The 27,412-nt window shown below is 38.9% G+C and overlaps 1 protein-coding gene across 1 annotated transcript in view; it reads right to left on the reverse strand.

Annotated features, from left to right (window-relative positions):
* The window catches only part of ctnna2 (catenin (cadherin-associated protein), alpha 2), a 539,090-nt gene that overhangs the window by 446,603 nt on the left and 65,075 nt on the right, over window positions 1–27,412 (reverse strand). Inside the window, exon 3 of the mRNA XM_017709467.2 lies at window positions 1,730–1,925. Coding sequence (XP_017564956.2) covers window positions 1,730–1,925 — 196 coding nt within the window. The remainder of the gene's footprint in view (window positions 1–1,729; window positions 1,926–27,412) is intronic.

The raw sequence follows: 27,412 nt of genomic DNA on the forward strand, positions 1-27,412 counted from the left end.
ATCTGGAGATGGGTGATGCCAAGAGAACATCACCTGTCCAAATGCATAGAGCCAGATGTAAAGTTTGGTGGACAAGGAATAACAGTCTGAGGATGTGTAGTAAGGTTTGGGCTGGGCTTCTTAGTTCCAAGAGAGTTCATCATGATACAGCATACAATGACATTTTAGAAAACAGCAACAGTTTGGTTCGGGCTGTTTCCTGCTACAGTATGACAATATCACCGTACACATATGAGTTATATGAAGAAATGTTTTGCCAAGTTTGGTGTGGAAGAACTTGTCTGGCCCACACAGAACGCTGAATCCAATCCAATTTGGGATGAATGGGAACACTGACTGCAACTCAGGCTTTATTGCCCAGCGAGTGCCTAATTTCAATAATATTCTTGTGGCTGAAAGGAAGTGAATCTCCACAGCAACAGTACTGAATTTAGTGCGTAAAACATGATGTTTTAAAGAATTATCAGAGTATAAAAACTATATACAATCCTAAATGTTTAACAATGACAGACTAATGCAGTAACTACTTGAAAGTTCACACAATTCCACAAATTGGTCCTAATAGTGTAGCCGTGAAATAGAATTTGCTTTCCAAAGCCATTATAGTAATTACAAGTAATCGAATCCAAATGGCCAATTTAAACAGCGTGACTGAAGGTAATATGCTGTTTCATTAAATGGTTCATGTGATCAATACCTCTGAAACCCATTCAAAGTTAAAAAACAAAAACAAAAAAAACCCACTGTAAATTTGTGCAGAAAGTTAGTTAATAATGCCAAAAAGTCTCTCTTTCCACCTCCTCCACAGCTGAATAATTGAGTTTCAAGTGAGTTTTGAGAAGATGGATGTGCAAAAAACCAACAGTAACTATGTGCCATTTTGGGAGACATAATTTAGCTGAATAAACACACCAAATTCACAACGCCTGCAGGTGCACCACGAAAGGAACATAATGTTTATGGCAAAGAAGAAAATGACAAAGAAAATGACAAAAGAAAAGTGAGAGCAATACTGAGCAGGAGAGAGAGAGAGAGAGAGAGAGAGAGAGAGAGAGAGAGAGAGAGAGAGGGAGAGGGAGAGAGAGAGAGAGAGAGAGAGAGAGAGCGCGAGAGAGAGAGAGAGCGCGAGAGAGAGTGCGAGAGAGCGAGAGCAAGAGAGGGAGAAAAACAAAAAACACATTTTTGTCCTGCCAGTTATATGCCACTTTTCTACTTCTACAACTCCGTGCATACAAGCCCCCAACAGCCTACTAGATTCCTGTTCTCCACAGTCCACACCACATTATCTCACCAGCTTTCATTTTGCAGAGACAATGGACCACCAGGTAAAAAAAGGAAAAGCAATTATTAAATATTTGTCACAATGTTTTTTTTTTTAATTATTATTAATTTATTTACTTTTAGAGACATGACAAACTGCAAAGACGTATGTGGCACATGGGGGTGTTGCCTCCCACTTAAAGAAAAGGCTGGCAAGGTCTTCCAGTCAGCATGAAGCCTTTCATCTCTGACTCAGTCTAGCATTTACTCCAAGTTAAAAGGAGGAGAAAAGAAGGAGGAATGTTAACTAATGTCATTGTGTTCCTTTGAACCACCACAATGAGCTCTGAGAATTGTCAGCTCATCCTACATTAAATACATGATAGAGTGCTGGGAGAGGACATGCAGAGCAGCATGGAGTGGTTTTCAACCTGGCCACAGTTTTCTCAACAGGATCAGAAGCACTCACCTTGCTTGCGAACATCCTCCACAGCAACAATGAGCTCCTCCTTCAGATCCTGGCTGTCCTTGGCGATCTGCTCACCCTTTTCCAGAAAGTTCTGCGTGGCCTGCTCCACAGATAGAGCCAGAACATGTGCCTTCTTGGAGCGGCCCTTCTTCTTACTGGAAGGGCCTTTGTTGCTGGTGTTCACCAGAGTGGTCACCTGTGATGGAAGAGAGATGGTATTGGAAATTAAAGGTTAATGCAAAAGGTAAGACTTGACAATATTGCAAAAATAGCACAATACCTGAATAATATATTTCACAATATATATTATGTTCAATAACGTTTACTTGTTTGTTAGAAAACATGTTGGAACAAAATATAGCAGAACACTTAAATTAGGAAAATCACAAATTTATTTATTCTTCCAATTTGTTTACTGTTTGCAAAAACAAACTGTGTGCAAAACAAGAAATATACATTTATCAAATGTCATAATGGACTGGCACTGTCACTATGCAGTTAGAAACCAGTTGTTACTATAAACCAGTTGTTGCTTAAAAACTCTCTGTAATTGATTTAAATGCATGTTTGTTCTAGAAGGATGGATGATACCCATAATATATGTCATAGTGACAGCCTCTGTGAAAAGGTATGAGCCTATGCAATGATCAATCAATAAATCAGTCCACATTGATTCCACATTTGACAGAAGCATATACCTTGATACTCCCATCTCCTTTGACAAAATTATGAATCATGAACTTTTGGTAGAAGAACATCAAGCATAACAGCAGAAAGGCACCCTTTCATTTGCATTACATTATAAATGACAGCCCCAATCCCATTACATATTCTTTCAAATTTCACGGCCCGTCTCTTGTAGACATGCTGCTCTTCCACAGTTTGCTTAGCAACACTGAACCAAACTGCAAAAATGCAAAACGCATCCTGAAGTGCAATATAAAAGGCTGGCAAAAGTGAATGGTCGATGTGCTGAGCTGAGCAGAGGGAAAGCCTCAGCAACAGAAGAGTTTGTTTACTGACCTTAGTGAAACATTAGTTATGCATAGCCTGGGTGATTTATATGGACGGGTGTCAACAATCAGTATTAAATCAGTACAGTTTCCTCACTCGTCAGTACCAAAATATAAATAAGCTCCTGGACAAACGGCACTATCAGTATGTTATGCCAAGTTAATTTATTCAGCATGGCAAGCATTTTCAAATGATTAGTGCTAGATTGGCACTATGCTTCATGTGATCAAAGCGTTCACATGCCTTGACCATTTCAAAATCTGACTGTCATGTGCTCTCCAGTTATGGCTGACAGATTCAATTTAAATTCAGTAGCTAGTAAAGGATAAATTGTTAATGGTCCTGACAACCAGGGGTAACTAATTTTGTTTTGCTTATGGTTGTTCGATGACTACAGCCTTTCCATATCTTTTCATGTCATGTCTGTTTTTTGCACCAAAGTATGGAAAGTATATCAGTAATAGAATCAATCATTCATCAATCATTGGTACCAATAAGCAATATCAATCTCGATATCGACATTATTAAAATTTAAACAATACCATCCCTAGTGCTAGATATGAATATTATTAATGATATGTTGTATAATATGCACTGTACTGCACTGAAGTAGTGTGGCACACATGGAAGACACGAGAATTTATACTACCAAAACTAGCAAAATTTCTTAGGACAAAACGATGTTTTAAAACAGTAAAGATTCTTGCTATTTTGTCCAGTGCTGTCCATGGCTGCAACCTCACCGGAAATCAAGTTTTGGCAACGTCTCTGCTTTGCTAGTGTCTACTTTACATACAAGCCAAGCAAGCATCTGTACGGTTATGTGATGGAGACATCTTTTCCATGAGCTACACAGAGGCAGAGACAGTGTTAGAAGGGAAGGAGTGGGGGAATTCACATGCACCAGAGAAAGCCTGTGTTGGCCTCAGTTTTGAGGTACTGTTATGCAACAGTGAAAGGACCTGCTACATTTGAAGCTGGCAACAGCTAAATTGGAGAAATACTGGGGGGAAATGTGCCCTGCAGGCTATTTCTGTAATCCTTTGCGTTTGAAAAAAGACAAAAGCTGACAACCTGCCTTGCAGCCTAGCTTTAGATAACAAAAAAAGCCACAGAATGTTCCTCTCTCTGGAGTTACACTCATTCAAACACTAGAGGGACTAATATCCCTGGGTACCACCATTCAGAGGAGGCACTTACACTGATACAATGATGAAAACATGCAATGGACATACACTTCACTCAGATCCGCAAAGGTAGTCCAGAGAGTACAGCCAACAGAGTAAGCATAAACAACAGAATGTTGGCTTACATTAGGAAGGTGTTCTTCAGCAACCTAGTAATAGATCATTGAGGTCATCTCTTAACAATCCAAAAGAGGGTAAAATATGTGGTTTTCCATGCAATCAGTTTACCAAAGACCAGATGAAACATGCAATGGTTTCTTATGGGATGATAAAGTTCCATAAAACCCTTATAAACCTAAATCATTGGGCACTGACATGAACCTAAATGTGTCACATCAAAGATGGATTAGACTAGAGATGTAAAATGTCTTGCAGAGATTCTTGCAAAGAACTTGGCTACAAACAAGGCCTAAAAGTAGCAGGAATGCAAGAATGAAAAAAGCAACGTATTAAAATATGCATTTCATTTGCATTCATCTCTGACCACAAATGGTACATTGAAAAACTGGACATCAAATAAAACACTAACAGAGGTAAGTGAAATCACAAAGCTAGTGTTATGACCAGGTCACTCAAGATTTAACAATTTGAAACTGCTGGGTAGTTTCAATTAAATCCAATACATCATTTTCCAAAAATATTTAAATTAGAATAAATCAAGTTGAAGAACCCATGTCTTCCGGTACTCTGTGCTAAAAGAATGTCTTACAAACCTGACATGCTGTAAGACATGTTTGTTTTAATAATATTGCTCTGTACTGAATCTCTTAAAATTCCATTGTGAGTGGCACAAATGTCTATACATTGGCCCAAGAGTACATGAAACTGCAAGTTTGATCCCTGTCAGTGCCACAGCCACCCATGGCCTGGAGTCAAAGACAACATAACAGGCCTTGCTCTCTCAGTGGGTAGAATGGCCTCCCTGTCCTCCCATTACTCAGCACAGTGTCAGCCAACAGAACTGCAGTTAATGTTCACCTTCTTTGAAAAGATTCAGTAGCTTCACAGGTCCCACAGGAAATATGTGGTAGCCCTCATGCTCTTGGCTTTTGCCTGGCCCACATAACATTATAATCAGAGCAATTTAAAGGCAGATTTGCTCCTCTCGACAACTGCAAAAGGTCTCCTAATATCAGGGTGATATTAACCTTCCAAGAATATCTTGTGGAATGGGGTGTCAATAATCTAGTCCTTACGCATCTGATCTACAGTCCAGCTGGGGAAGCTCTAATTGTGAATCATAAATATTAAAAACATGTTAATTTTTATAGGATCCCCTTTATATATATATATATATATATATATATATATATATATATATATATATATATATATATATATATATATATATATATATAAATAACATAACATCTCCTTAAAATTCATATTTGAGGTTCACTAGAATAACTAACTGTGCTGCCTGTTAAAAAATACAGATCACATACTGAGATACAGAAAATGTCCTTCAAATACAACTCTAATAAGCACAGCAAGTGACTGCATTTCTATCTGAATGCTCCTGCCTGATGGTCACTCTGACAAAGAGTACATTACACATATTGGATGTTATAGGACTACTGTATTCAAGAATATAGATATGTATTTTTAAATGGAATCGTTTAATTGGGGAAAAAAATTATATATGTATATATTCCATTGACTTGCATTAAAAGAAAAGTAGTTTTTTTTTCCTTTCCTGTAAAGTTCTCATTTTGGAGACACGAGGTTTTGTTCTGACAGCAGCGATATATATATATTATATATACATACACACACAAAGGTATACATGTGAGATCTTGTATAATGGATAAACTGGCTAAGAGGAAGACTGATTTCCCAGATTCCAAACATATATATATATGTGTGTGTGTGTGTGTGTGTGTGTGTGTGTGTGTGTGTGTGTGTGTGTGTGTGTGTGTATGAACAACAAAACTATAAAATTTAATAGGGGAAATGGTTTGCCATCAGCATCATTCTCATCTACACAACCATTCTACAGTGAGACTGGATTAGGAGAGAATAATACTCAAGACAAATGACAAGCATCAAGAAGATAAATGGAGCACAGGGCGGAGCCCAGGAGTACAGGACAAAAGCCCAGCAAAATATTACTACAGATTCTGGCATAGCTTGGCATAGAAAATCCTACATATTTACACTTTATAATAATCAACCCAATAAACATTTATGACTGAATGAACAGGGGAATAAATCTTAATTTTCCATCAATCTGTATCACTTGTTGACAACAATATCTCTTCGTGTCCAGGCCCATTGATTTCACCACTACTTTGGAGGTTAACATTGCCAGTCTGCTACAACATCCTTCATCATTATCATTGCTTGGTCAATAGTGACTATAGAGTCGATTACTTATGCGCTGCAGCTCCAGTAGAGTAGAGCCATGTCAAAAGGTAAGGTGCAAAAGTACAAAAGAGGTGCAAAAGAGAAAGAGGAATCTCGACTGTGGGTTAAGAAAAAATGTTCATATCATATTCTATGGGATGTTCATTCACTGCATATTAACTGCAAAGAGATAAGCTTTTCTAATGGTCCTCTTAACGTAAGTACTTATTCCTTTATTAAAGAGCATTTTTATTTTCATGACTGCACTATGCTGAGATGACCAATGCTGGTCTATCTTTACTGGTCTAACTAGGAGTAAGACATATGGAAAACAGAGAAGCTAACATAAAAGTTAGTTCCCAGAGTTTCATATTTCATTTATTTGTTTCTGCTTCATCTGGTCATTCTTCGTTTTTGCATGTTAGTTTGCTTTTCTAAGGGCAAATAAGCCACAGAGGACTAGATCTGCTGTCTTATCATTTTTCATTTACTGTTATTCCATAACCTCTCAGTGCATCAACAGGAAAAAATAACTCAACTTATTCAATTGTATATTCCTCTGGCAATTAAAAGACTGGCAAGTCTGCAGCTTTCACCAACTGTAAACTAATTAGAGCTTCATGACCATATGGGTTTCGGACATGTACAGTCTATTGGTGGCTTTAAAAGTGGCTGTAAAGTCACAAACCTTATATAAATGTATTATTCCAGACATTCTGTCTACATAAAAACATTGCAAAACTGACAAAAGGTAACAGTTATGAAAAGAACTCCTAGAAGTCATCAACCCATCAACTTGTCCTGATGAGACAAAGTGTGAAAATCTGATTTCATAACGTAACGAAAAGAAGAGGGCGGCGGACAAACCACGCTTCTTAGAGCCGCAAGACATTTAATTTCATGCCCTTTAAACTAAAGCCATTTTTACAGTGGCTTTGGTGCTGTCTCATCTCTCACTGTCAATCTGCAGCCTCTTCTTCAGCATCTCAGCACTGAATCGGAATGGCAAACATCAGAGCGCTAAAATAAAGTTTATAAAGAAGCTGCTGTGTGTCAGACATTGCGTGTTTCTCATCTTCACGGTGCCTCTGCAGGAGAAATCACTGCAGTCAGAAGCAGCTCTGTCTGCCTGTCAGACTGGTTCATTATGCATTTCTTACAATAAACTCAAACTACTATACCAATAATTAGGCTATCTTCTAAAAAGGTATACATGTGAGATCTTGTATAATGGATAAACTGGCTAAGGGGAAGACTGATTTCCCAGATTCCAAACACTGTCTCACTGGATAAAAAAAACTTCTGCCAAGTTTTTACTTGTTCCAGAAGCTCTATGACACAGTGGAGGACAACAATGTTTGTTGAGGAGGAGGAGGATTCTTAAACAACCATCATGCTAGTGTCTAACAAAAAAAAAGCACTCATCCACTAACCAACACTGCCTCAAGTTCTCAAGGGTTATTGGTAACAATGGCATATAATTATCACTTAAATGTTTAAATGGGTGGAAATTCTTTGTAAACGAGATGTGCAAAGGGAAGAACTTCGGCAACTGAAAAACCAGGCTAAGATCGTGTAGTGTGAACTAGGCATTAGAAGCTCTATTTTTTTTTTTTAGATTTTAAGGAAAAATAGTAAAGAGTGCAGTACTAATCACCAAACTCAAAAAAGAGAGTAAACACTTACCAAACTCTTAAAGATGGTGTTTCATTGGTTCTTTAGTAAAGAAAATCATGAAAACACAAGTTCTTCAGACAGATGCAGAATGTGCTATAGATGATTCTATATAGAACCGTTTTGAAAAGGTCCTATATAGCAACCAAAAGGGCTCTTCCTATTGTTACGGTGTCAAGCTTGCAATAACAGAAGAATGCTTTTGGGTGCTACATAAAAAAGCATCACTTATAACCATCTACAGCACATTCATGTACATTTTTCTTCAATCTGAAGAACACTTTAATGATCCAAAGAACTCTTGGGTACTCAAAGGGTTCTTTAAGTGTCCGTGGTTCTATATAGAACCAGTTTCTTTACTAAATAATCATTGAAGCACCATCTTATATATATATATATATATATATATATATATATATATATATATATATATATATATATAAAAAGAGTGTAGCACCTAAAATAGAAGTCCGTCTAACATCCACCATTTATATCCCAACAGGCCACCCTCAACCTCCCTGCAAAAAAATGACAAATTAATTACCCCAACCTGGAACAAAGAACTCTTCAGAATCTATTGAACAAACGACTGCTGGCCAGATACACTTTAATTGGACAGCACAACAATTGCAAACAAGAATCATAATGCAAAATGCCCCAGCCCATATCTTGAGAGGAAAGAGTAAAAAAATTATATATATATATATATATATATATATATATATATATATATACACACACACATACACACATGCCCTGCGATGGACTGGCGACCTGTCCAGGGTGTATCCTGCCTTCCGCTCAATGACTGCTGGGCTAGGCTTTATATATATGAAGAAAGAGAAGAAAAAATGAAGGTGTTTGCGTGTGTCCCTGTCTTTGTGCCTGAGGTAACCTCATTCATCATTCACATCATACACTGCATGTTTGCAGAGAAATCTTCCAGAAACAACTCATACACAAACCATGTCACTTCTGATCTGAATGCGTCATCGCGATGGCTTGGATGGTCTCTGGTGTATGCTTGAACTCAGTGAAACAGATACTGAAGGCATTAACCCTTAGGAGAAGGAATCCAAAAAACAGGCTTGAGTAGTCGACACCCGCAACAAACAAACCCCAGTTCTAAAAAGTTGGGACCTCAGTGACTGATATTTCTGTTTGACCTGTGATACATTGAAAACAGAAAAAAAACTGTACAAAACAATGATGTCTGATATTTTATTTTGACCTTTGTTTTATTATTTTTGTTATTATTTGTTTTTGAGATTATATGTTTATGCCTGCAACATGTTTCAAAAAGCCTGGGACAGTAGCATGTTTACCACAACGTTACATCAGCTTTCCTTTCCCAGCTAACTTATTCAGCTGCGCAACCATATGGCGCCTTAGTTGTCGTATTTTGTGCTTTACAATGTACCATGTTTTCAAAGAGAGATGTTTGGACTGCAGACAGGCCACTCTCACACTCTGCACACTCTGATCATGCAGCTTGGCTCTATCATGTTAGCACAGTTTATAATTCTTTTTCACCATTTTGCAAAGTTCTTAGTTTTAAATTAAACCTGTCCCAACTTCTTTTTGTAACATGTCTACAGGTACCGATTTCAGAATGAAAGAATTAAATGTACAAAGTGGAAAAGATATGAGATTAAATGTTTTTTTGAAGTTGAGGTCTGTATATAATTTCCACATTGCAGGTTGCCAGACTGTGGAAGTGGGGATATTTGTGAAGTGCAACGAAGCACAAAGGTACCATACAAATAAAAGTTGTTCTTTGAACAAAGTCAAGAATCGTTTAAGAACCTTTAAGCCTAAGGGTTTAGATTATAAGACAACTGGTTTAGGTCTTTGTTGGCCAATCGTATGTCATTGCATCATATGTAGCTGCACGTTACAGATGAAAAATTCTGGATGTGGTTTTTGGCAATCTGAAGTCTGTTGCCACTGTCTCTCAACATAAGGACTAAATGAGTAAACATGACATTTAATTTAAGATGAATATGAGTGATGCTGATGGCAATTGTGTGTATGTCCAATTTGGAACTGTGAACATTAAAACATTAAACGCCACGTTCACAGGCCAATTTATTTGATTCTTACTTTATTTATTTAACTGTTGTATAAAGGTAATAGAACACTCAGTGTCGTGTGTTAGGGCGTATACCATCACAGATGAGATGTTATTTCATGATAATACACTTCCTCTAGTGTTCTCTTGGTTAAATATGTTGGTTTGGGAAATCACAGAAACAATGAATTCAAAACTGTTTTTGTAGCTTAGTTTTCATATATGCACATTTAAGACTGGATGATTTGGCCACTGTGACTAGACACTATCACTATCATATCACTAGACACTAATATAAATACTGTATAATATTCATATTAGTGACATAATATGAATACTGGGCACTGTCATCAACAACAACAAAATAATAGCACAATAATATTTTAGACAACTGACTAAAATAAAAGTCTTCTTTGTATCAATTTCTATTAATGCTTTAGGCAAATACACAGTGCCTCATATATCTTAACAGGATTCAACAGAATCCCTACCGAAGTAATTACAGTATTACAGTTAGTTTCAGAAAAAAGGAGAAAAAGGCACTGTCTGCAAGTTGTCAGGCAGTAATATGGCAGGTGTCTCCTCTTTTCAGCAGAAGATTGCTATGGAACAAGGCAGACAGAGGTAGGAGAGGAAACCCCTTGGGGAAAAGGAGAAAAAGAAACAGAGGAGGGCCAGGAACAAGAGTGAAAGCTGTTGCACATGTAACCCCGAAACACTAAACTGAGAGAAATATCATCATGAGCAGAGCTCGTCAGCCTAAGGGAAGAATCTGACAGTTTGGAGCACCAGCAGCTGGATGAGCATGTGGGGAGAGACAGAACTTAGTCAAACTTACTTTAACCTTGCTGCAAACTAGACAAGCCAAACATAAGCCCACAGTGTGATTTAGTAGAAGGGGGGGGCATACATTAGAAAGACCAATAAAAAAATATGCAGGACAGTGGATCCAATCTGAAACCCTCACTGTCATAATGCCTCACTTATTAACAAATCTCACTGTTTTCAATGGGCTTATAACTAGCATTGTATGAGGTATCAAAAGTACAATGTGGTACACAATTCATCACTTTTAATTTCTTATTTTAAAAAGTCCCAAATCATTCAGTCTTAAATGTGCATATATGAAAACTAAGCTACAAAAACGGTTTTGAAATCTGTGACACCATAACACACGACGTTGAGTGTTGTATTGCTTTTATACAACAGTTAAATAAATAAAGTAATACATAAATAAACTGGGCACTGAATGTGTAATGTAATATGCTTTAAATGTTAGCAATTCCTTTTCCAAATTATAGTTCCTTAACAAGCAGCTTGTTGCTACGTCAGAGTAATGAACTCCTCTCACTCTTTGCACAGCCAGCAGTTTGTTCTCCAGCTCCTTACACTAAATACCAAAGCGGTCATCACCACTGAGAAAGCTTTTTTGTTTTTGTTTTTTTGTTATTGCGGCAGTATTATGGATCAGTCCGATTTGGTCAGACTCCGAAGATGAGACTACACATTTCTGGTTAATTCCAGGTAGTTTAGGTGCACTTCTGTCACAGCTGCCCACTGAAAAGCTTGCTCAGTGGTAATGACAGTTTGGGAATTTAGTGTAGTCTCATTTTCAGAGTCTGACCAAATCCGCTGTAGGTAAAATGTGATCTTAAAAGTATCCATTTTCTGTTTGTGCGCAAAGTAAGAAGTAAAAACATTCAAATGGCTTGAGTGTCTCATACGGCTGTCAAACTCGTTGCTTAGAATCAGAATCAGAATCAGAAGAAGTTTTATTGCCATTGTCAATGAACAGGATTCACAGACTAGGAATTTGCTTCGGCATGAAGGTGCAACATAAAAACAAGTAGTACTAGGCATGCAAAATTAAGTCCACATAAATAAATACTCTATGCAAATATATAGATAGAATGAATAAAAATAAAAATACAAAAGGCATGTACAACAGTACTATATACAACAGTGCAGGTGGAGTAGTGCAATTCAAGTAAAGTGACCAAGGCAGGGTTATAAAGAGGTAAGTGACGTGATTATATATTGTTCTTGAGTCCAATGGCAGAGGGGAAGAAACTGTTCCTGTGGCGGGAGGTTCTGGTCCGAATGGACCGAAGCCTCCTGCCCGAGGGGAGTGGATCAAATAGTCCGTGTGCGGGGTGAGAAGGGTCTGCTATAATACGATCCACTCTCCCCACAGTCCTGGAGATGTACAGGTCTTGGAGAGATGGGAGGCTGCAGCCTATCACCTTCTCAGCGGAGCGCACAATGCGCTGCATTAGCAACAGCCTTAGCAACAGCATCTTAGCAGGAATCATACAATGTTTGTGAAAAACCTGTGATGTTATGGCGAAATATCTGCACGGTTAGAACGTCTGTCAACCAATCGGCTTGCATGGCCAGAACTATATAATTTCATACATCCACTTAAGCTTACAGGTGTTTAGCCCTGCCAATTCACACTGAAGTGTTTTAGTCTGGACTGCTAGGCTAGACAAGGCACAATATGGGGCAGCCAATCAGAAGAGTGGTCATTTACATATATCAGTCTTAAAGGCACAGTAATGAAAACAGCCTATAAAGAGAGAAGTTTGGATAATAGCCTTGGTAAAAATTAACTGATGTAAATAAATGATTGCTTTTCGTATATATATATAAAACATGATAAGTGGTCAAGAAACAAGAAAATATAGAACACAGGCCTTTAAGCAGGCTAAAATTACTTTGATGTTGATTCTGTACTCTGTTAAGCTATAATAAATGTAATAAAAGAAAAGGCCTTGCTTTTTGCAATAGTACCATTCTGGTATTGAGAAACTACACTTCATATCGGTCAACAACCCTACGTAGAACGATAATCAGAGGTCTACACAAAAGGCAGTGCGTTCAGTGTCATGAGAAATCCACAAGCAGTAAGAATATCCTTGCATTGCTCTTTTAATTTCACACAGTAACTGCTATATGCAAAGATATATTTGTTCAAAAATTTGTTGAAAAGATTTATTCCAAAAAAATATTACAGATTACGTTCAAGATTTTTCTTTTGTTTAATTGAGAGTGGGCTTTAAAACACACAAGAAATTTAAATCTATAATAATAATCCTACATTAGCATCACTGTTATTAGTAAATAAATTGTTTTAAATTCTTCCAATATAAATTGTTTTCAAATTTCAATCAGCTGTAATTCTTTTTAAAAACTTGTTATGCCCAAAACTGTTACAAATGAATAAAGATCTTCAACTCTATTTGATTTCACTTTAATTGCTAACTGTTTTAACTTGCTGAGATCACTGCAAGAATCTCTCTGGTAGAAAGGGGGATAAAACTGTCAACAGAATATTAATTTCATTCATGTGCCAAGTGACCTTAACACCCAAATGGGATCCAATAAAGCCCCAGGCCACTGTGAACGTATCACTAGACACTAATGTTAACCTTTTCCCACAGGCCACAGTGAATTGGGCCTGTGCTTTCTCACAGAACAATAACACTAAATGTGACTCATGCAATCACTTTTATGCGCTGGCCACTGGATCCTCCATGGTTAATATAAATGGTCCTGCAATGCTATCCAATTTTCCAGTGGCAGTTTCAGGGCCCAGCCACTGACCTAAAGTTGGTGAAGTATTATGCTGGGTGAGAGGTGAGCATTTAACATTTCAGTGTATCCAAGTTAGCCATGGGCAACACAATAGCGATTTGGTCAGCTGAATTATTTGCTTTATTAATAAAAACATGCCTAAGAAATTAAAGCTAGTAGACACCGATTAGCCTGATGTACAGCAAAAAAGTATTTGCTCGGGACACGTTTTCCCAAAAGTTCCACCTTTGGCTCATCAGTCCAGAGAATATTATCCCAAAACTCTTGTGGGTCATCTAGATGTTTTTTGCCAAATGCAAGGTGAGTCTTTGTGGTTGTTTTTTTGGTTGGCAGTAGTTTCCATCATGTAAATCTCCCATGGATCTCCCATCCTTAAAGGAGGAGAGTAAGACCGGTTCTTTTGTCACCTCCTGCATAAGACATGCATAACACGATGCGCTCCTGTTGAAATTTTGGTAGACCACCGTTCTCTCCCACTGTGGTTTCCTGAGTCTGGTACTCTGGTCCCAGAGCCTTAGCAATGGCTTTGTAGCACCATCTATATTGGCAGATTTCAGCGACTTCATTTCACATCTATATTAGAATCTTAGAATATGGCATCATGCGCTGCTTTTTGGGACCTTTGGCCTGCTTCACGTTGCAAGACAGGTTCTATTTAGGTGACGTTATGATTCAACAGATCTGGCAGTAATCATGCCTGGCTGTCGTACTGGGTAGTGAGATTGAACCCAACGCTCAACTGAATTTGGTTACTTGGTTGATTTAGTAGCTAAGGGGGCCTTTTTCACATAAGGCAAGCTAATCAGCATTTTTCCTCCTACAAATGAAATCATAGTTTAAAACAGCATTTTGTATGTTTATACTTGGATTATCTATGTATATCTCTAATATAAAAAATATTTAATGATCTGCAACTTTGAAGTTGGGAAGGGGCAAATACTTTTCACCGCACTGTAATTTGTATGTAAATTTGGTCAGAGGACAACTGACATATGGGGTACCTACTCTATAAACTATATCTTCTTCTTCTTCCGGCTGCTCCCTTAAGGGGCCGCCACAGCGGATCATCTGCCTCCATCTTGCCCTATCCATTGCCTCCTCTACTTTCACACCAACCATCTCCATGTCCACCTTCACTACATCCATAAACCTTCTCTGAGGTCTACCTCTTCTCCTTCTAGCCGGCAGCTCCATCTCCAACATTCTTTGCCCAATATATCCACTATTCCTCCTCAACACATGTCCAAACCATCTCAACCTGGCCTCTCTGGCTTTATCTCCAAACTGCTCCACCTTCACTGTCCCTCTGATCTGCTCAAATCTAATCTTACTCTATAAACTATATATATATATATATAAAACTCTAACTCATAGTGTACAAGGGAATTAGTTAAAAGAATGTACACACACACACACACACACACACACACACACACACACACACATATATATTATATATATATATATATATATATATATATATATATATATATAAAACCAAGAAAAAAAGGCAGAGAAAAAAGGAGAGGGAGATTCTCTTATTCGCCTATTATCTTTTCAGTAGGGCCTCATTATTCTGTCCCTGTCCCACCAGTCCTGGCTTGAGAATCCATTCCACATTAGAGAGGAAATGACATTTGCCTGCATACCCAGGACGCCTGTAAGGGTCCTTTTTGATCGAAAAGCCCTCCGCGCAAGCCTGAGTCGAGGTGATGGCAGCCTACTGAAATAACACATACACCCCACCACACACCCCAATGCCCTAGGGTGACGGTCCTTCATTCGCTCAAATATTCATAAAGAGACCAGGGACCAGCCAAGGAGGAATGTTCAAATATGAAGAGAAGGTTCCTCCTCGCCTGCCTGTGCTAAGTCACAATGCATCACTTCATCAGTGGATGTGCCAATAGGGAGAGCACTGAGGCAATATGTGAGCAGACACAAGTAGGAATGCTGCATTCAAATACCGAAGAGAGCATCTCCACAGTCTAGCCTCATGCCATCCGCCCACTCTATCAGAATAGCATGCGCTGTCGGGGCTGTGTCGAGGAAGAAATACTGCGATGCAAGGGAAAAAACACAAGCTTCTCTTGAGAGAGGGCTTTAGCAAAGCCCTGTTGCTCATAATGCCTTGGAAATAAGGCCACGCAAAAGCGTGTAAGGGTTCAGGATTAACCCATCTTAAAAAGTGCCTCTGCAAGGCTGCAGTAGCCTGTATGAGTAGGGTAAAGGCGTTGTAGCCAGAAGGTCACGCAGAGCCGCACTTTGACATTTCCATCCTTACTTGTTCACACCCACGCTGTATATTAAAGTGTTCCGTAAAGGCCGCATCAGCTTTCGACTTGAGCGCTTAGGTAATGATGACAGAGGAAAGAAAAGGAGGGGAAAATGTCTAACCATACAGCTATTAGTGCTAGCAGTGGCCATTTAGTGGAAGAAACGAGTGCCAGCCAACGCATGAGCACGTCATGCTTGGTCCACATGGAATCAGTTTCGTCTGTCTGTGGGTAGGTTTGTTAACGGGGAAGGCATCACCTCCACATTAGTCAGTTATGAGCATCAAAAGAACAAGGACTCCTTGGAGTTTCTCACTGGTACCTTGTCTTTCCACTTTCATGTTTCAGGCTTTGGGGTGAGGAGCCTTCTCCCTCCCCTCTTGTTCATGATTCATTCATATTCAAAAAGGCATGAAGCGACAGGGTTTGAAATAAACAGAGTTCAGCAGAACAGGAAGATGCCTGCCAGAGCAAGAAACGCAGACTGATTTTGTTAATTCCCTGATCAACTGGACCACCCGGAAGTCTGAGGGAGGAGTTCATCTCACTCTGATCGATTTCATATTCTAGAATAGAATATTTCATATTCTACAACTTGCAGCTGTTGTAACCATGATTATCCAGTGATTTAAGAAAATCAGGCTACACCATCCGCACCACATAAAATGACCCACAGCAGAGATCAGAAGTTTTCTTTGTACATCACGTTTGTTTTTTGTCAAATGGTGGGGGGGGTCACATGAAAACAGATAAGAACACACAACAAGAGATGAGGATGTGCGCTTACAAAGCAATGGTAAAGCAAGTTAAATTAGCATGGTGAAAAAAGATCCAAAAAAATGGAACATGCAAACAGTCTCCATTAACATCCCTCCTCGGCGCAATTAGTCCGAAGATAGGCCTCTGAGGAACCAATCTGACTTGGTGAAAGAGAAGGGAAAAAGAACATGGACACTGTAAGAAGCTGTTTAATTCCAAGCCTCCACAGAAGACCGGTTTTGATATGACTTCAGCACACGCTAGCTCAAAGTTATAAACACAGCAAACTTAGAGGGTACACCTTCTGGTGCTGGCTTATTAATGAAGGCTAAGGATTATTATTGGGATTTTTGGCTATTTCTCTTTTTTTTTCCTTTTATTCACTGCCAAGGATTGGGATGCACACCAAAGCAAGATTGGCAGTGAAAGCAAGCAAGCAAGCAAAATTTATTTATATAGTGCTTTTTACAACAGGTGTTGTCACAAAGCAGCTTTACAGGACAATCAGTATTACAGGGAGAAAAGAAAAGAAAAGAAAATCCGGGTCCAAGCCCCCATGAGCAAGCCAGCGGCGACGGTGGCAAGGAAAAACTCCCTAAAAGAGGAAGAAACCTTGAGAGGAACCAAGACTCAGAAGGGGAACCCATCCTCCTATGGTCCTATGAAAGCCCTAGTTCTTAGCAACTGAGAAGACTTCAGATCACATAGCAACAACGTCTTGCCTTGCTAGTAGCTATGAAAAGGCAAAGAGATTTAAGACGAACATTGAGTCGAATGGAATATAAATTTAAGTGGATTTATTAACGTTAAGCGGTTCGGGCTGTATTAATCGCAGAAAAGTGTGGAAGAAGAATAAGAAGAAGCATGAGAGATAACAGCGTGCTTTTTCAAGCACTCTAACAAATGACTGCAAATTCAAATGTCCATTGTTTTTCTGTTTTTCTATAACATAACCTTAATCCATATATATTGTTTAACTGAACCTTAAATACTCACAGGGTATACTTGCTTCTTAAAATTGCTGTATGCATTATTTTTCTTTGCGTAACTATTAAATCTGGTTCTGAAAATGTTTCTTGCCGGTTTTGAACATGAACTGCCGTAAGATAATACTCGTTGCATATTTCTTGGCCTGTCTTTTTGAAAAGCTTTGAAATAGCCTGAAAAGTTACTCCACACACACAGCCTGAAGCTCAACATCAAAGAAAAGGTCTTCAGTGAACACATTTCAAATTTACAAATCTTGTCTTTTGCTCATGGCTAGAACAGTTTTTTGTTTTTTTAAGCTAATTAAAAGGTAAGGATATTCTCCAAAGAGATGGTCTGATGTTTTTGGGCTGTTCAAATCTGTCCTCATGCTTTAACTTACCCTTCACTATAGCTTTTAATATATAAACCTCTATACTAGAAAAAAAATAGTTACAATAGCCAGAGTGAGTTATAAGGTGAGGTACTGTCAGGAGCCAATGAGTCATATTAGAGCAAAAAATGAGCAGGTAAACATGAGCATTGTATGTCAATCAAGTCAAGTGTGTCAGTGAGGTGTCTCACTCCTCCTCAACTAAAGTCTTCCAGTCTTGAGTTGGCATATAACTCAAAACTACTGTTTATGCTTTACCTTATTCATTGCTTGGCACCCTGAGTTACATTATTCAATGCTTGGCCCCCTAGAGTTAACCTGCAACATCAGGCACTTCAAAGGAGAAGAGAGATGGAGCGAGACACAGAGAGACAGAAAAAGAAAGTGAGAGAGCGACATCAGAGCAGAAGGCTAAAGAGAGCGAGTGGTTCTGATACACAAAGAACTAAAGAGACACAAAAGTAAGAAGCATGGTGGAAACATTTCTACATTTCTTGTTTTATGAATGCAGTAAATGCTCTACAAACCAAACAGACACTTGAATATGACTTATGGGTGAACAGAAGGGTTAGAAGTAGGAAGGCACTCAATGTACAAGGCAGGCACTCAATGAGACAATTTCCTATTGAATCAAAAAAAACTCCTTGAACAAAGAAAGTTGTCATGATCTGTTGATTCGTGAAAATTCAATGATGAGTTTGAAGCAACCATGGTGACTGTGGTTTGTTTTGTGGAATGATCCATCAGAGCAAATGATTTGACAACATGCAGAGTCTGAGCCAGGCCCAGGAGATAAGAACAGGCACCCTGTCTCTGCAGAGCAATGTCCACAGCTGCCACAACTCACCCAGAGAGCGAGATGATGCAGATCACACCAACAAAAGCATTCCCAACTGTGCTCTCTCTCTCTCTCTCACACACACACACACACACACACACACACAAAAGCAGACAAGGACACACAGAGATGGACAGAACAAAGCCACAGACACTGGATTACTGTGCTAAAATATCTGCATTCTATTAATTTTACTGCATTCGTAATCCTACAGAAAGCAATATTATAGTTCTCTGTAAGTACACTCTAGATTCACGTAGTCACATTTACTACATTCCATAAATGTTCCTGTATCGACATCAGCATTGGCAGATGTGCAAATGTAAACAAACCGGCAACAGCTCATAATCACCATATCAGTGCATCCTGGCTCAAAGATTAAACAGACCAATACTTTTAGGTAAGTGGTACTTTGCTGACCGATTTTATTGTCAAATATGTCAGTTCTCAACTGTCTAACTCAGTAAACTTAAAGTGGAAAAAGACGTTCCTCATAAATAACTTTAATTGAAGTTTGAGTTGCACATTTTACCGCCTGACTCATGTAGACCAGGAGTTCTCTCATTATATGATAATCCAAGTGCATGTCAACATGTTGGATCGGACGTGTCGTGTTACTCATTGGATTATTACATGCATGTAAACACACTCATTATTATGATTATTACCGCATTTTTTAATAGCTATATTACAATTTTATACAGGTTCTATTTTGTATAATTCACATTAAGTAACTTATTAAATCTCAGATGAACTAAATATTGTGATGTATTTTGTGTATCTTCAAAATGTCTTATAATTAAATAGTTTTGCCACATCTGGTGTAATTTACCTTAAACCTTTAACCAAAACCAAAGAGTAAACCAAAAAGAAAAGTAAAAAAAGAACTGCTGTGGCATTGCTGTAATAGATAATGTTGGAAACACTGCACTTCAAACAAGTGCCTTTTTTGAAGAAGCAGGAGGGGAGACCCGCCATTATTGCCGGTTGAAACAGCCACCCATCCCACAGTATGGGAGATACTGGCTCCCACACAAACCACCCCAAGTAGTTAAGCAGGTAACATACCCAAACATTTCCCTTCAGGTATGAAAAAGAGCAGTTCACGTCCACTCCTACAAAGCCACATGCGAAATCATCAGATTAATCCCCTCAGTAAAGAGGACCACAGCACAACCCACATTATAAAACGTTTTTCTCCACCACAGAGATCATCAAGTCTACAACTCAGCAAAACTTACAAAGCGCAACTTTAAAGAGAATGTGTATTATCAGTGGTACTTCCATCGATGCCAATATATCTGTGGAGGCCTTAAAGTCAACGTGAATCATATATCATAACGCATTTTCCTTCCGTACCACCACTTTTTAATACCCACTTTGACAAACCACAGGACCTTTGGTCCCACTCAAAATATAATGAAGCCCACACATCACTACAGCCACACTAGACTTAACTTTGACCTTTGGTGTGAATACATATATTCATATAATACATATAATATATATATATTATATTATAGTAATCACTTCCGGTTCCGGTTGAGAGTACGCTGTGCGCTTTGTTTGCTGCCGCTTCTCGCTGGATCTTCTTCTATTTTTTTTTCTTTTTTCTCTTTTCTGTCTGTTATATTTTGCTGGACTTTACCTCGACTGCTCGGGATTTGGGTTTTCTCTGGACACCTGTTTTGATCCGCTGCTGCAGCATTGTTTGTGCTGTGGTGACATTCCTGGCTTTTTGGTTGCACCGGCAGTTTCATCGACTGTTGTTGCTAGCTGCGAGCCTGCCTGCACGAACTGCACATTCCTAACTTTTGGTTACACCGGCAATTTCGTCGGCTATTGTTGCTAGCTGCGAGCCTGCCTGCACGAACCGCCCCTGTGGCTCTGATGTCGAGCGGGCGGCTAAATGGGCTTGCGGTGTGTTTACTTTTGCCTTTTCTCGGACTATCATTTTTTGATCGGGCGATGGAGGAATTAACTGGTACTCCGAGCCTTTATCCTATATAGTCATACTCCAGCGAGGACTTACGAAGGCTGCGTTCTTTCCGTCGGCTTGATGCTCCCACTTACAATCTTTGCTGCTCTATCAGCATCTCTAGACGACCCCGATATATACATCGTCGCTGTAAACGTCAGACTTATCCAGCACCTCAGGCACTGTGCATCAATCATCCCGCAGTACGGATTACTGATCGTTGCTTTCAGCGACGCCCTGGAAGAGCGCATCGTGGAGTGAACCATAGGTTTCTACTGGAGGTCCCTCGTTCTACATCGTCGCATCAGTCTGCTCCTTCGATCTCGGCACAGCATCTATCTAACCTGGCTGCATTAGTCAATGACCTTATCGACCAGCATCAGTTGGATCTATTCTTTTTAACTGAAACGTGGCAGGTACCGGGTGACTTTTCTTACCTGAATGCTGCTTCTCCCCCTAATTTTAATTATCTGGCCTTTTTATCAGGTAGAGGTGGGGGACTGGCGGTTTTATTCAGGGACAATTTTGAATTGACTTTGGGCAACCCACAAGATGTTTCCTCTTTTGAAGTCATGGTTCTCAAGGCTCCTGGGTGTATCTCCTTAATGATTCACCGCCCCCCGAAGAGTTCTCTGACTGAATTTTTGTCAGAATTTGGGGAGATCTTGGCGTTTACCAGTTCACTCTCCTCTTCCATCATTGTTCTTGGCGATGTTAATATCCACCTTGACTCTAACTCTTCTGCCTCTTCAGAATTCCTGTCATTGATAAGCTGTTTTGATCTAACTCAACACATTGACTTTCCGACTCATAAGAAGGGTCATATTCTGGACATAATCTGTTCTACGGGTGGGATTATTACTAATATAACTGGACATTGTGTTGGTGTGTCTGACCATATACTAATCAATGCCTCTTTCTCTCCACCTGTTCCTAAACCTCACTCAAAATCTGTACTTACTTATCGTAATGTTAAGGCTATTGATTGTCCTTCTCTGTTGGCCTTTCTGGAAACGTTTAATTTTGCCCATCTTAGTTCAATGCAATCCACTGATGATGCTGTATCATTCTATAACTGTACTCTACACGTGCTTGTCTTGACACCTTGGCACCGATGAAAACTAGATCTGTGCCTTCTACTCATAGATCGCCTTGGTTTACTCCTGCTCTCCGCAATATGAAAACAGCTGGAAGACGTCTAGAACGTCTTTTTAAGAAATCCAGGTTGCAGGTTCACTATCTAGCTTACACTGATCATCTGGCCTCATACAAAGTAGCACTAAACAATGCTCGTGCATCATACTATGCGGATGTTTTCAGTGCTGCTGGTCAGAATCCCAAGCTTCTGTTTTCAGTGGTAAATAAGCTTCTGCGACCCCCATCAACTCCAAATATTGCCTCAACTGATCTATGTAATGCCTTTCTGAAATTCTACGGTAACAAGGTGTCAACCATCTACAAAGACCTGTTGAATACCCCTGCTGACTGCCATGGGCCTATCGTTTTCTCTCCAACTCTGTCACTTTCTTTTTCAAATTTCTCTCTGACTGACTCAACTTCTATTGTCAATATTATAGCTAACTCTAAGACTTCATCCTCTCGACTGGACCCTGTTCCTACCCATCTTCTTCAACGCTGTGTCTCTATCTTTTCCGAACCAATATGCCACTTGGTTAATCTTTCACTCACTTCTGGATATGTTCCTGTGCCTTTAAAAACAGCAGCTGTCACACCTATTATTAAGAAACCTGACTCAGATATAACAATTTTGAGCAATTACAGGCCTATTTCAAATCTCCCATTCATCTCTAAAGTTATAGAAAAGGTCGTGGCTTCCCAGCTGCTTGATTTTTTGAACACTAATGATTTATTTGAAAAATTTCAATCTGGTTTTCGTTTGCATCATAGCACCGAGACTGCTCTTCTCTGTGTCCTAAATGACCTTCTCCTTTCCGCGGATACAGGTTGCATCTCCATTCTTTTGCTTCTTGATCTCACTGCTGCTTTCGACACAGTAAATCACAATGTTCTTTTAACTAGGCTCACTGAGATTGGTCTCTCTGGAACCGTACTATCCTGGTTCCACTCGTATCTGACTAGCAGGCTTCAGTTTATTTCAATTGGGAACCATACGTCTGACACAGTGCCCACTGAATATGGTGTCCCTCAGGGTTCCGTCCTTGGTCCCCTCCTTTTTATAATCTATATTCTCCCCCTCGGTCATATTTTTCGTAGTCACAATTTACATTTTCATTGCTATGCTGATGATACTCAGATCTATCTCAGCTTCAAACCAGCAGCACTGTTTCCCCCACCCCAGTTAAATAGATGTCTTACTGACCTGAACTCCTGGCTTAGGGCAAATTTTCTTTCTTTAAATGCACATAAAACCGAGTTTATAGTCACTGGCTCCAAGTCCACTGTTAACACTCTCAAAAATCTTGCTCTCACTGTAAATGATATTACAATCACTCCATCTGTCACTGTCCGAAACCTAGGTGTTCTTTTTGACCCTTCTTTGTCTTTTGAACCGCACATCAAGTCTGTCTAGGTCGGCATTTTTCCACCTTCGCAATATTTCACGTATCCGTCCTTTACTGTCCCCGGCTGCAGCTGAGTCTCTGGTCCATGCTTTTGTTACTTCTCGCCTGGACTATTGTAACTCATTGCTCTATGGGCCCCCCGCTAAGTCACTTAGGTTGTTACAAATAGTGCAAAATTCTGCAGCACGGATTCTCACATACACTAAAAAATCAGAGCACATTACTCCTGTTCTTCAGAGACTTCATTGGCTGCCCATTACTTTACGTATTCACTATAAAATTCTACTTCTCACATTCAAGGCACTTCATGGTCTGGCTCCTGCTTACTTACTCGACCTTCTAATACCCTACAAGCCCACTCGTAACCTCAGGTCTTCGGAAGCAGGCCATCTAGTGGTCCCTAGGTTCAGGCTCAGCTCTATGGGTGGTCGTTCCTTCAGTGTTGCGGCCCCCTTGCTCTGGAACTCTCTGCCTCTCTCTCTTCGCTCTACCTCTTCTCTTTCTCACTTCAAATCTTTATTGAAATCTCATCTTTTTCTCCTTCATTTTTCTCCTGCATCTTCCTCGGGCCTTGTGTAATGTGATATGCATTTGTAAAGCGACCTTGGGTTTTGTGTAAAGGCGCTATATAAGTTCAACTTATTATTATTATTATTATTACAGATCATTTAGCCATTCTCCCTCTGAGCAGAGCAGTCTCTTCATTACCTAATCTCAGTGCCCTAGTGCGCTTTAGCCGTAATACATGTTCATCCCTACACTATTGTGTACTATAACATCTTCTACAGCTAGAGCTTCAGTGAAAAACTCAGAGATCTATCAGCTTCTATCAGCCAACCATCTGAACCTACTGAATAGATATTATGACTGAGTGCTTAGAGAACACTTTTGCTCTGCTTTAGATACTTTTGGACTGTTAAAATAAAAGAATAAGGAGAAAAAAAACTGCGCCACCGCCCCATGATCATACTTTAGCTTTAAAACAGACCGTCAGACAACTGGAGAGCAACTAGCGCCTGACAAAACTAAAAGTATTCCGCCTGTAAGAATAGCCACAGAAGGGCACTTACTGCAGCACACTCATCATATCTCTCCTCTCTGATTGAAAATAATAAGAATAATTTTTCGTTTATTACTGAACTCCAGATACCATCAGCCTAAAGCATGATTTTATGAAATCTTTATCTTTGCTGGTTCTGCTTGATCGCGATCAGTTTCTGAATGTAAATGGTAAATCCTCTGTTCATACAAAACTATGGTGTTCCACAAGATTCCTTTAGGACTTCTTTAACCCACATAATATATGCTACCACTGGTTACCATTACCAGTAAACACAGCATCAATTTCCACTGCTATGCTGATTAAACATGATTGTATGTATGTATCAACCTGACCAACTGAAACCTCAACTTAATAAAACTAAGGACTGCGTAAAGGACCGGATGTAACTTCCTCCTATTTGATTGACAAAACAGGTTCTTCTTGGTCCAAAAGCTGTTAGAAGCAAACTGTCTAATTTAATGATTAATCTTACACACAATTTCAATCTGTTCTTCGATGCATAAATAACCAACATTACTAAAATAGCTTTCCTATATCTTAACAATACTGCCAGCTTAAGAAAAGCACTCTCTCTTTTGCATTTTTAAATATTTTATATTAAATGGCATTAAATCATATTAATGATAACTATTGATGACTAACGATAACTAGTGATAATTATTCTCTGTTCATACTGGTCTTGTGTTATTGTTTTGTTAGCTGGTGTCGACCAGAGGAGCATGTTTCACCCTTTTGAGTCTTGTGTCACCCTTTTGAGTCTTGGTTGCACTCAAGAAGAACCAAGGGATTTTGCCCTGTCACCACTGGCTTGCTCTCAGATTTGTTTAATTATTTATTTATTTAATAAAGCCGCTTAGTATGACCAACGACATGATTCCTAACTAAGCAGAAAAAAAGGATTGATTTTATAATTAAAATTAAATAAAATTTTACAGGCCAAATAATGTATCTCAAACATCTCAGGCTTCAACCTATGCCCCAGACAAGGGGCTTAAGAAGTGACTGGAGATCAGGATAGCACAATGCCACTAATGCTACAGTGCCAATCTGCAGTTAGACAAGTTGATACCGATAGCCACTGGTGACTTTCAGCAGTGAAAACCTAGAGTCGACTGGTTTTGTAACGTAAATCTTCTTACAATGACACAAGAAAACAGACATAAAGTGAACATTACAAGCAAACCTGCTTAATACCATTTATATCACCAAGATGTTGTGAAGGTGAAAGGAACATTGGAGAAGAAAATCATCATGCAATAATTTAAAAGACTGAATAAATGAAAGAGGTACAACAGACAGCATCTCAAAAGATCCCTATATTTTTCTCAGCAAAAGGAATAATTTTATTTATAGACTTCCAACAAACCAATCTTACCTATTACCAAAGATATCCCAAAACAGGACTGGGCATTAATTTGCAATGTCTGCATCACCTTCTGCCATTATACAAACAACAGGTACATTTTGAAAATTTTTTGTTGTGAGACTAAAGTTTAGGCACACACAAGTATGACAAGCAAACTTAAACCCTGCAAATGATTTCTCTCTTTAGTCATAGATATGAACATGTTATATCAAATACTGATAGATGAATGAAGGTTCATGAAATCAGAATAAAACTTAAGCCAGAAGGTAATTAAATGTGTAAATTTCATGGGCCATTATGTATTTATAGCAGTTAGAGGTAATTCTGTTTCTGAATCACAAAGTCACAAGTTCTTGAGCTCCAACAACTGTAGAAAATGTTGACATCCAAGCAAAAATAGGATGGCATTTAAAAGCTAGCAAAATGTGTCGTATCAATAAGAAATAAGAAAACACATCAAAAAGTGCAAAATAGGGGACATGCATACATAATGAATTAACTTAAATAGGCCACAAAAAGCTCACTCCCCCTTCGTTGACTTTCTGCACCATGTCTTTCACTGAAGCTCAACTGCCACTTCACATTAGAGAAGGCGGGGAAAAACCTCTTTTTTTTTTTGGGGTGTTGTCATGTCATTTCGGAGCTGAAGAGAGGCAAGGTTAACGCAGCGGAGCTTTGATGCCACGGGCGAGAGCTGAGACTCGCTGGGAAGTGTTTGGGGCGAGGGTAAGCTCACGAACAGCTGGGTCTCAAATGCAACTGGTAAAAGAGCTCCTGCCTACTGCCTATGCAATGCTAAGAATAATACACAAGAACATTCTAAGATTAAGACAAATGAAGTCAACCTTCACTACCTCTAGAAGAAAAAATTCTGCTGGCAACAAAATATCCATGATTTAAACCTGTGATAAACAACAAGACAACCAGAACAGCGCAAAACAAAAAAGTCTATCAAGACATCAAACACAGTTGATATATTCAAAAACTAAAGGTGTATTGTTAATCCTAATTACAGCAAGAATAAAAGAGTTGCTGAAGTGCAAATAATGCATATTTTATGCTGAAGTAAGCAGCCACTACCTCTGTTGCTGTACTTAAAGACACTGTTAGAACAGATGGCTGCTGTCCTCCTGAATTGCCTTTATCTTGCTTTATTTTCCATTAAAGAGGAATTCCACCAATAGTTTAAGATTTCGGCATAGCTCAATTCCAGCCTTGTGGCAAAGATGATGTGACAAAAATACACATAAATGGGGGTTATATATGTTATATAGGCTTATTTATTTGTTTGTTTGTTTATTTATTTATTTAATTATTGATTGAGTTTAAATGATCAAGCCTGATAGCCTTATGATTAATAATAATAATAATAATAATAATAATAATAATAATAATAATAATAACAACAACAACAACAACAACAACAACAACAAAAACAACTGCAGTGACATCTTAAAACACTTAATTGTTGCTATGGCAGTAATGAAGACAGCCAAACTTCAAGAAAACCAAACCCATGGTCAAGTTTACAACTTTCAAGCATCTGGGAAAGAATGGGCTGCTTTAAACGTTTTGAAATGTGAGTATCAAGTAGCTTAACTCTTACAGCTT

Source organism: Pygocentrus nattereri, chromosome 22 (genome assembly GCF_015220715.1).
Source record: "Pygocentrus nattereri isolate fPygNat1 chromosome 22, fPygNat1.pri, whole genome shotgun sequence".
NCBI classification, from domain to species: domain Eukaryota; kingdom Metazoa; phylum Chordata; class Actinopteri; order Characiformes; family Serrasalmidae; genus Pygocentrus; species Pygocentrus nattereri.